Below are 11365 nucleotides of genomic sequence, written 5' to 3' on the forward strand. Positions count from 1 at the left end.
CCATTTCAACAGTCCCATTGGATGTTATCACTTCGAAGACGTTGCTGCCGTTGCAGAAACAGGCTTTTCGAATGTGGCAGGTATTCGGCAGCATATTCGGAAAAACCAAAGGTAGGCGTATTTCTAGATACCCAGATATCCTACCAAAAATATCTTGTCGTTTTTGATGTCGCCGATATTAGATAAACGACACGCTCCGTGCATACCGTCCGAGGTCAGTTTAATTTTGGTGGAGGTCCAATGGCCGTTGCAGTGTAATTCGCTTGCGAGTGGAATGTGTCCTGTTTGGATACTATAGAATATACTCAGCACGTTTCCAATCTATACGCACTGACCATTACTAAAGTGGACCTCTACGTCTTCTCTGGCCGTAGTTTGATGTTATCCAATGTCAGCGAGTAGAGGTGGGCCCTCCTGGGATATTTTAGAATATACTCAGCACCTTTCCAACCTACCTACGCACTAATTATGTAAACAATATTTCTTTTGGAATTCTTTTCTTTTTGCTCTGGATGTAGTTTGATGTTTAATTGAGGTAAACAAATCAGCAACAGCTTGCTCAGATAACGCAGTCTGATGGGACTGCTGGATAGCGATAGCATTGTGACGTAACAATGGCATGTGAACAAACAATGGATATTGAAATTAAAGTGCATGAGCATTGCACTTTTAATTATGAGAAAACAACTACCGTATGAGATTGAGTTCAAGTAAAGGAACTTCCTTCAAATTGAGTCTATCAGGGGCATTCAGTTTTCTTCTTGAACGATGAACAGCATAATATCGTTCTACGTTGCATCCCCAAAAGGGGACCCGACTGAAAGTACAGGTCGACACCACCCTGCCCATGTTCTTACTCATGCCGAGTTACGCCTGTACTCCAAATTTTAGACTCGTGCGTGATCCAGTTTAGCCGACTATACATATACATTTTTTTTTTTTTTGTTACAAGGACCCTTAGGGCCCAGGTTACTGCAGACACTACTAAGTACTTGCTACTATACTTTCTACGATACTAGTATACAATCTACGATACTAGTATACAATTGAAACACTATCAGCAGTCACTGTCTATATGTAAACTTCTTTGCTCCTTGGACAGAACCTGACACTCCGGAGAGAGAGGCAATTGTATGTTAGTTCCTTGCCCAAGGGAACTTATGTATGTGGCCCTCCCGCACTCGAACTCTGACCCGAAGGTCCCGGATGTTGCCAATCTCCAACTGCACACTCTAACCAATTGAGCCACATACATACATACTTATACATATACATACATACATACATACATATATACATATATACATATATATATATATATATATATATATATATATATATATACAAACACCGTCAATTTTATATAGTAGTATAGATTTTGATAGGAAATATATACAGTAGTGAATATGATGCAACAAATAAGAATTTAAATTAAATGTTGATGCCGAAGATTACAGGAAAAGATTGTGAAATCAAATAAGAATGAATGCCCAAAATTTTCAATTTAAGGTCAACCTTTTTTACTAGAGCACGATGTCTGACTAAAATTTTTCTTTATATTCCACTCTGTACTCGTTACTAATTGTGAATAATTATTTAGTTTTGATAATCATAATGAAATACAGTAATTTATAAAAATATTAGTTGTGAATTGTGGTTCCAATCATTAATAGTGATTTTATATGTCAGACTTAATTAGGTGTGTGTGTGTGCTTGTTTGTGTTTGTGTTTCTGTTTGTGTTTGTGTTGTGTATGTAGCTCAATGAGTGTAAGAGAAGAATGGAAACATCCGGGACCTTTGGGTCATGAGTTCAAGTACAGATGGGCTTGGGCGTAGTTTCCTTATGCAAGGAACTCATACTTAATTTCCTCTCTTGAATCTGGAGAATAAATGAGTACCTGGTCATTGCCTGGGGATAAGAACATCCTGCACCAGATGGGTACATGAGGGCCTTGGTGTCCAGTCCCAGAGTTGTGCCATAGCCGGTGCTCTTGGACGCTCTCCCCAAGTTCTATTCAGATTGTTAAAGCACTTTTGGAGACTTTACGTTGTGCATGGAAGCCTTGTCTCTGGAGGCCAAGGGGAGCTGTCTTCATTGTCATGTCTCACATGGATGACACCTAAAGGAAGGGAATAAGGGAATAGTAACGTTGTGTGTGTGTGTGTGTGTGTGTGTGTGTGTGTGTGTGTGTGTGTGTGTGTGTGTGTGTGTGTGTGTTTTCACTGGCTTGGCAGAACGTCAGGCAGTATATATAGGTGCGTGTATACTTGATGTTCAGTCCCACGACTGCGCCAAAGTTGGTGCCCTCTGATGCTCTGGTCACGCATCAAGGGGTTTCTCAGCGTGGCCTAACGCTCCGAGTGGGGCGGGGGTTATCTAGAAATAGGCAGGGTGCTATATTTGGAACTTTCCGATTGGTATATCCATTTATTGTCAATGTGTGTGTGTGTGTGTGTGTGTGTGTGTGTGTGTGTGTGTGTGTGTGTGTGTGAGAGTGTGTGTGTGGTGCTGTAGCTCGATTGGGTGGAGAATGCATTTGGAGAATGGAAACATCCGGGTTGCAATTCCAAGTGATGGCGAGCTATGGTGTAATTGGCAGCAACTTACACACAATTCCTTCTATCGACTTAGGAATATAGATACGTTCCTTGTCTTTGACTGAGGTAGACAAGACCGCTGGTTTGGCAGTAACATCATGCAACAGACGGGTACGTTGAGCTTTTGTGTTTAGGCCCAGGGCGATGCCATTGTCTGTGCGCCTGGCCAAGCTCCAGGTGGATTGTAGCGCTGGTCCTTAAGCTTCCACGTAGCGCATGGAGTCCCTGTCTCTCTAGGCAAGTGGAGCTATCTCTGTAACTGACACTATGGCCGACTCGAACGAGGTGGAGGGCTTAACATTTGTCAATTGTGTGTGTTTGTGTATTTGTGTGTGTGTGTGTGTGTGTGTGTGTGTGTGTGTGTGTGTGTGTGTGTGTGTGTGTCTGTGTGTGTGTGTGTGTGTGTGTGTGTCGATGTTTACTTTGTGTAGTCTGGTGAAATGTTCATTTTGTACTTACTATATTATTGTCACATTGATAAGTTTTAGTAATAAGCAGAAATTGTAAAGAGAAATTAACAAAATAAAATTTATTTAATAAAATAAAATTTAATCAACAAAATAAAATTTAATTAACAAAATAAAATTTAGTCAATTTTACATTTTTACTTTGGCGTTTGCAGGTCGTACAAGCTCAACAGCAATAGCATCAAATGTTCGTCTTCCTGCACCAGTGACACAAACAATGAGGGTCAGTTGGTTACTTTTGTATAGATGTTTGGTAGTTGGTTTTTGAATATTGCGTGGGTGTGTCGTTTTGTGAGATTTGCTACAATGTAACTGCCTAGAACATTGTTTGCTGTATACATCAATAGTAAGAATTGCTGTTGTTTTACACAGAGCGCTATATCTACACAACAACTGAGAAATGAAAGTTCAGAAAAGGATAAAGAAATTGCTGAAATGAGAAGACTAATTACAGACCTACCGACGGCATTGAGAGGTGAGACACAGCAGAGAGAAAATTCAGTTACTTGTGGGTAATATTGATTTGGTTACGTCAGTATGGATTCTTATTTGTCTAATAGTAAACAATTAAAACCAAAAATTCAGTGTTTTGTTTTTGCCGCAGTCCAGACTTTGTCATTGCCATTAAATGGTGTGGCTGTACAAGACAGTGAAATCAGGATTTCACTTTCACTTTAGTTCATCAAGGCATGTCTGACTGGAGTGGAGAATATTAACCAGTTAAACAGCAACTACAGAAAACAACCAGACAGTTTATACTGTTCTGTAAAGTTTGAGTCTTTTTTACTCATTTATATCAAACATTAAAAGATTTTTTATGTGACTACAATGCTGACAACTTAGTGGTGGTGCTGGTGGTGGTGGTGGTGGTGGCGGTGGCAGTGGTGGCGGGGCTGAGGCAGCAGCAGCAGCAGCAGCAGCAGTAATTCTTGTTGTCTCATTCCTCTAGATAGACAGTGCTTGTCTAGAAGACACCATCACACAGGATTGTCCCACTTCCATGCAGGCTGTGCGACTTGTTGTCTTTAGAGAGACGCCCCTGCAGCCTTGCAGTAAACTGATGGGCCATGCGTTGGATTGAATGAGAGGACCTCTTAGCATCACATTCCTGTACCATTTTTCATTAAGAAACCAGAGCTATTATGAAGGTAACAGTCCATCGCCACAATACAACACTGATACGTCGACTCTATCTTTTATAACCCTTGACCGTCCTTGATGCACAGAGCGTATAGCTGGTCAAGATCTGTCGCAGGATGGTGGACCTTGCATAGAGAGAAGATTCCTGGTCCGTCGATCAAGCTGTTGCAGGTTCGTGGTTCTCCAATGAATGACACCAAAACTGTAAATGAGAACCGACAGTGCAGATCCAAAGATGGCCAGAACCTTTATTTATTATCTATTATTGTGTGTCGTTATGCCCCTCCATAATGGGCAAGTGGGGTCTTTACCCCCATCTGGGCGCCCACCAACCCGGCAGGTGAGCCCAGCAGGGTACATGTTTCTGTGTAGTCAACCGGCGATCAATGACTAGCCAATTCGATATAGATTGCAGGCATTACGGTAACCGCGAACATTGGGACAGCACGCCTAGTGGATATCAATGACCACCAGGAAAGCACTGAATGTCATTGTCAACGGACCATTCGCCAGACCACAGAAACTCCCCAACGACTGAAGTGAGTCATAGTCTCATGGATAAAGCTAGAGAACATGAGATAAAGACAGACAAGTTTCATAATTTACTGTGGTCAATGGGGTTTGAAGCCCCAAACCATGGAGTGGTAGCCATTGTTGCTAACCACTAAGCCACGGCGGTGACATTTATTATTTATTTATTTATTATTGCATTATTTATTTTTTTATTTATTATTTATTTTATATTTTATATTTTATATTTATTATTTATTATTTAGCATCTACTTTATATATTAGTTATTCTTATTGTTTATTATTATTTAGTATTATTTATTATTGTTTATTATTTCTCATTTTTTATTATTTATTTTATTATTTATTATTATTTATTTTTTATTTTTTATTTATTTTATTATTTATGTTTTATTATTTATTATTTAGTTTTGTTGTCGTGCTCAACCAGATCGGTCTGGTTTGTAAAGTCTATTACAAGTACCTGAAGCAAACCCTGCTTCAGAAGTACTTAGACCATCACGGCTGTCTAGAAAAAAGACATGACTTGACGAAGGATCCGAGTAGATCCCAGAAGCACTGTTTCTGTAAGTGCTGCAGGTTGTGATGACCTGGTATAATGTCCAGCCACCGTGCAATACTTGCGTGCGCTGTGCCCAAAGCTCCCAAGACCACCGGAACCACCAGTGTTCGATAATGCCACGTGCGGCTTATCTCCACTCGCAAGTCGCTGTACTTCGCCATCTTCTCAGCATGTTTCTTGCCAATGTTGCCATCAGCAGGGCAGCTGATATCAATGAGAAGGCAAGTGTTTGTCTTCCTATTTCTGAATCAGATGTGTGGACCATTGGCTTTGATCTTCTTGGGAGTGGGGATGGTGGTATTCCACAGCATAGTAATGTCATCCGTCTTCACAAGCCTATCAGGATGATGCCGGTACCGTCTGCTCTCCACTGCAACCCCAAAATGACGACAAACATCCCAGTGAATGATGGAGGCCACCTGATTGTGTCGATCAGTGTAGTCCATCGGTGCCAAAGAACTACAGCCTGCCACAATGTGGTCGAATGTTTCCAGGGGTACACTGCACATGCGGCAAGTTTGACCGACATCACGATGTAGAATCTTGCGCTCATAGTACCAAGTCTGAAGAGCTTGATCTTAAGCAGCAACAACCAGACCCTCAGTTGCTGCAGGAAGATTTACTCCCTTTAGCCATTCGTGGGTCTCTTTCATGTCAAAAGGCGGTTGCTCAGTGAGACGGCAATACTGCGCGTGCATAGGCTTCCTGCTTCTGGGCCGCATACGAAGAGAACTGCAACACGTATGGCAATGTCTCGCATCTGTTTCAGGCGCTTGCTCAAAGCCACCTTCAACCCAGATGAATACATTTCTGTGTAAGCTCTGCGACTTGTCGTCCTAAGGAAGACTCCTCCGCAGCTGTGCAGTAAAGCAACAAGCCATGCGCTTGATCGAGTGTGAAGATTTTCCGGAGTCACACTCCCGTATGATCTGTATGAAGGGATCAGAACTGTCATCAAGGTAACAGTTCAGCCTCACAATACAAGATTGATATGTCGACTCAACCTGTTGGAATCCCCTACCCCATCACTGCAAGGAGCGTACAGTCGATCAACGTCTGCAGAAGGACGGTGGACATCGTGCATAGAGAGGAGCTTTCTGGTCCGTCGATTGAGCTGCTGCAGGTCCGTGCACCCCCAATGAATGACGCCAAAACCGTAAGTGAGAAGCGGTAGTGCAAACCCATTGATGGCTAGAATCTTGTTTCAACCATACAACTCAGTCCGGAGAACCACCTTCATTCTGCGGAAGTACTAACAGCGGAGTCTCTCCCGCATCATGCTGTGCTTAATACCGTTACTCTCATCCACAGCCAAGTACTTGTAGACTTTACCCCGTTCCAGACAGTTGATGGTGTCCGTTTTTCCTACTGTCACTCCCGAGTTGTGTCCAGATAGCCTGCCGTTGACAAAGTATGCAACAGCACATTTGTCCAGACCAAACTTCATCTGGATATCATCAGAGAAGGTACGAACCGTGTGCAACAACCGATTCAACTGATCAGAGTTTCTGCCATACCGCTTCAGATCATCCATGTAAAGTAGATGACTGATGAGCTGACGTTTGGCAGTCTCACCATGCCCAGTGGTCATCCAGTAGCCGTGACCGCTTCTAGTCAACTCCTTACTCAGAGGATTGAGAGCCAGACAGAAGAGAAGTGGAGGAAGTGAGTCACCTTGGAAAATACCCCTCCTGATCTGCATAAGCCTTGTCTTGATCGTACTGTTCCTGCAAGAAAGCACCATCGATGTCCTCCAACTCTTCATCACATGTGACAAGTACTTGCACAAGACTGGACTGATCTTATGCATCTGAAGGCATTGGGGCAACCAACGGTTTTGCACGCTGTCATAGGCTTTCTGGTAGTCCACCCAAGCCATGCTCAAGCTCTTGTGTCCAGTCTTACAGTCTTCGGTAAGCAGCTTGTTGATCAACAGCTGATCCTTTGCACCAAAAGATCCCTGTCGGCAATCCTTCTGCCCCAAGCCATGAGGTTTCTCTGAACCAAATGCCCTGCAATCCTCTGCCTGGTGGCTAATGTGAGCGTTTTATAAAAGACAGACAGACACGTGATAGACTGGAAATTTTTTGCCTGGTCAGTCTTGTTATTCTTAGGAATCAGAGTGGTTATTCTTTGAGACAACCAGTCGGGTACAGAGTCTGGATTCTGAACCAGCAGGTTGTAGTTACGGGGTCAGATCACTGTGATCAGTGTGAAGACACGTGATACGCTTGACCTAGAAACCATAAACATCGTCTGGGCTAGGAGATTTCCACCTCCCCATCCTTTTGAGACACGATGTGACCTCATTGTCTGAGATAGGTAACCACTGCTGCTCATCTTTTCGGTGCGTCTCGCCATCAGTTTGACGTCTCAGCCAGAAGGCAGACTCATTGTGATGTACCTCAGTTTCTAGGAGACCACGCCAATTCTGCTCGATCTCAGACTCGGATGGCGGGGAAGAGACCTGAATAATCTGCTTACTCGACTCTCTGTAAAACCCTCCAGCATCTCGTTGAAACAAACCGTCCTGGCGAAGTCTCTTACGATTCTTCTCTAGCCTCCTGGTCCGCTCGACCTTATTATTTATTATTTATTATTATTATTTATTATTATTTTTACAGAACTTATTTGTTTGCAATTGCTAACGCGGAATCAATCACTTTCTTGGTTTTGCATCATCGTATTTTTCGTAATGAAAGATCAAGGATGAAATTGCATAAATATGGGTTTATTATGTGTGATATCAAAGTCGTGTTATTGGTGGGAAATCAGATGGCAGCTAGAATGTTTGTTTTTGTTCACTCATTTGTTTATTTGTATTCTTTGTATATTTGATTTTTGTGTTTGTTTATCATGTGCGTATCAAGCAAGTGCATGTCAAGTTGAGGATTTACAAAGAGAGTTGGAGCAGCTCAGAGAAAGCAATCAAGCCATTCAAGCGGAGAAATCTGCCATTCAAGCAGAGAAATCTGCTTTACAGCAGCAATTGGCTGATCAGGAGGCTGTGACTCGTACCGTCACTGATGAGAATGAACGTCAAGTGGGAGAATTAATGAGATTGCTGCAGCTCATGCAGCAACGTGACGAAGACAACAAACAACTACAAACAGCACTTCATGAGCAGGAACATCTAGCAGCACAGAAACAGAGAGAGGCAAACGAACTGCAGGAGGAAATCACCAGAATGGCAAGTCAGTTAGATGACAAGGAGAGACAACTGCAACAAAAGGAGGAAGAATTGGATGGCAAGAAGAACACAATAGAGCAACAGGGAAGCACAATAGAGCAACAGGGAAGCACAATAGAAGAACAAAGAAGGCGAATGAACGTCTTGAGGCACGAGGTGCAAGAGAAGCAGACGGCTAATGAACGTCTGGCGAGAGACTTACAGAGAAGTGAAAGTGCAGTGCAGGAGCTGCAACAACTTCAACATCAATATGATAGCGTTACACTAATCCATGATGACAGTTTACACATGACTGGATTAAAGTTGGGAGAAGGAGCTTATGGAGGTAACAGAAATTGGTGAATCGGTTGCTCTACTGTATGTGTATGTGTGTATTGATGGTGTTTTGTAGAGGTTGGTGTTGGCATGTGGAGTGGTGTAGGAGTTGCTGTCAAGACATTTCATGAAGAACCGGTTAGAGTAGATGAACTCAACATTTCATTCATTCGACGTGAAGTGTCGGTGTCCAGTCGTGTCCACCACCCCAATGTCGTATCCATCTGTGGAGCTATCATTGAGAATGAAGTTCCTCTTCGTATCGTCATGGAGCTTTTGGAAGGATCACTGAAAGATGTGATCAAAGCTGCTTTGAAAAGCAGATATCTGTCCATGAGGGAACAAGTGGATGTAGCTGTGGGATGTCTGTGTGGTGTGATGTATCTCCACCATCTGCAGCCTGCTCTTCTTCATGGAGACATTCGCTCTACCAACATTCTCATCAGCAAGACTATGCAAGCCAAAATCGGTGATTTGGGCTCTTGTCGCTTCTCTAACGAGTCGCTTTCTGTTGGTCCTCTCAGTCCACAATACATTGCACCAGAACGAGTTGTGGAAGGTCGTGCAGTGACCCCACGCAACACAACACAAGCCGACATGTACAGCTTGGGAGTCACGTTTGTTGAGTAATTCACAGGAGTAGGTGCAGAGGTGAAACGGCGTAAGAATCAGTTTCGAGCTGTTTCTTATGTTCCACTGCAGGACATTTGCTATGCTATGGCAGAAGAGAATCCACGTGATCGCATTTCTGCAGCAGCAGCTCTCATGCAAGTGAATGCAGTGAAGCAGAATGACGAGTACACTTCATGTCCTCCCAAAAGGATGGTGAAAGGCAAGAAGCGCAATGAAGACAAAGTGACACTCGTAGAGATGCCGTGGATGTGACATTAGAGCAGATAATTGCGATGTATTTGTTTGTCTCTTTGTCTCAATTCATCCAACTTTGCTGCTTGTTATAAATGCAATAGATGATGTTGCATGTGTGTGTAGTGTGCTGTGCAATATAGGTGACTTTTTGATAGTCTAGCAGTCAGTCTCAACAGTTTTTAATTTACAGTTTCACTTTGTGCTGATGTGAACTGAAAACATTTTTCGTAGCCTTTTTGATGGTGTTTATCACTTTGTATGTCAATGCTACAGCTGAGTATGAGTCTTTTATAATACAACTTGCCAATTGAACTCAAAACTCCACACATACATGTTTGTCAGTCTGTTTGTATGTATTCACTTTTTACATTATGATGTATAATCAGTAAGTCATGTAGGACAACGTGTGAATAGAAAACTCTTGCTGTTAGCAATTGTTGGTCTGTTAGATGAGAATGTGTTGTAGACATGGTTATGGGTCAGCATATACATCAATCAGTCGCTAGCAACAAGGTTAGTGATCGATCAAACAGAATGTTGTCTATTGCATGCGCGTTCAAAGGCACTTAAAATCTTTGCTAAAATTTAGATTGCCCAATTTCTTTAAATTTTATAGTTTCTAAAAATTAATTTTAATTTTTTAAACTTATATTTTCTAACAAATTAATTTTATTTTTTAATTTTGTAATTTTCATTTTAAATCTAAAAATTGAAACGACAATATATTTGCAATGTTAAGCCAAGCTACAAATCTAAAGAGTAGAATGGCCAGAAAGTGCAAAACTACGGTCTGTTCCCCATGAGTGTGAACTTTGAAAATCATCAATATCTCCGCTGTTTTTTGGACTTCCGCGATGATCTCGGTATCGTTAGAAACCGCTAGATCTGACATTTGTGTTTATCAAATTATCTAAGCCCTTTCTACAAACAAATTGGAAGGATAAGACTTGTGCATATCACAGACAAACGGGCGGAGCAAAGGTTATTATCCCATTATCTTGTAAGACCAACGGATCAGCAACTGGAACTATTGAAGATAATTAGTAAAACATGGTCCAACTGGAGCAGCTCTTAGTGCTCTAATGAGCACACCTGGTGAGACTTCGACTTCACCACTGTCTATTTCCCTAGGCGTGAACTCGGAAGTGAGTAATGAAGTCGAGGTCACACCAGGTGTGCTCATTAGAGCACTACCAGCTGCTCCAGTTGGACCATGTTACATCAATTATGTTAAATGGTTCCAGTTATTGATCCGTTGGTCTTACAAGATAATTGGATAATAACCTTTGCTCCACCCGTTGGCTTTGATATGCACAAGTATTAGGTTTCTGTTTCCTTCGTAGGAAGGGCTTAGATAATATGATAAACAGAAATGCCAGACCTAGCGGTTTTCACGGATACCTAGATCATCTCAAAAGACCAAAAAACAGCGGAGATATTGATGATTTTCAAAGTTCACACTTATGGGGAACAGAAAGTACTCACTTCCGAGTTCACATTTACTGTGAACAGACAGTAGATGATTGACTGCAATAATGTTAACTAAGGTGCCCTAGACTCGAGCCAGTCTCTCCCCGCCTTCGTCATTCCCCGGATTGTCAATCGTCGCGTGGCGAGGATTGACAATCCGTGGCGAGGATTGACAATCCGGGGAATGACGAAGGCGGGGAGAGACTTGCTCGAGTCTAAAGGTG

At 42.3% G+C, this 11365-nt stretch overlaps 2 protein-coding genes across 3 annotated transcripts in view; both read left to right on the forward strand.

Annotated features, from left to right (window-relative positions):
- LOC134198342 (palmitoyltransferase ZDHHC17-like) overlaps nt 1-1837 on the forward strand; it is a 17855-nt gene extending 16018 nt beyond the window's left edge. Inside the window, exons 9-10 of the mRNA XM_062667715.1 lie at nt 1690-1699; nt 1759-1837. Of these exons, the coding sequence (XP_062523699.1) occupies nt 1690-1699; nt 1759-1837 (89 nt within the window). The remainder of the gene's footprint in view (nt 1-1689; nt 1700-1758) is intronic.
- A 1383-nt stretch (nt 1838-3220) lies between these two features.
- LOC134176106 (probable serine/threonine-protein kinase DDB_G0271682) lies at nt 3221-9983 on the forward strand. 2 transcript variants are annotated; one of them, XM_062642783.1, is made up of 4 exons: nt 3221-3289; nt 3439-3541; nt 8170-8814; nt 8881-9983. In XM_062642783.1, the coding sequence occupies exons 1-4, from the start codon at nt 3284-3286 to the stop codon at nt 9432-9434; spliced, it is 1308 nt and encodes a 435-aa protein (XP_062498767.1). In that variant the 5' UTR covers nt 3221-3283; the 3' UTR covers nt 9435-9983. The 2 variants fall into 2 exon arrangements, with proteins under 2 accessions (XP_062498767.1, XP_062498766.1); XM_062642782.1 differs by lacking the exons at nt 3221-3289; nt 3439-3541 and having other exon boundaries at nt 7959-8814.
- Nucleotides 9984-11365: the final 1382 nt, after the last annotated feature.

Source organism: Corticium candelabrum, chromosome 2 (assembly GCF_963422355.1).
Source record: "Corticium candelabrum chromosome 2, ooCorCand1.1, whole genome shotgun sequence".
In the NCBI taxonomy this organism is placed as follows: Eukaryota; Metazoa; Porifera; class Homoscleromorpha; order Homosclerophorida; family Plakinidae; genus Corticium; species Corticium candelabrum.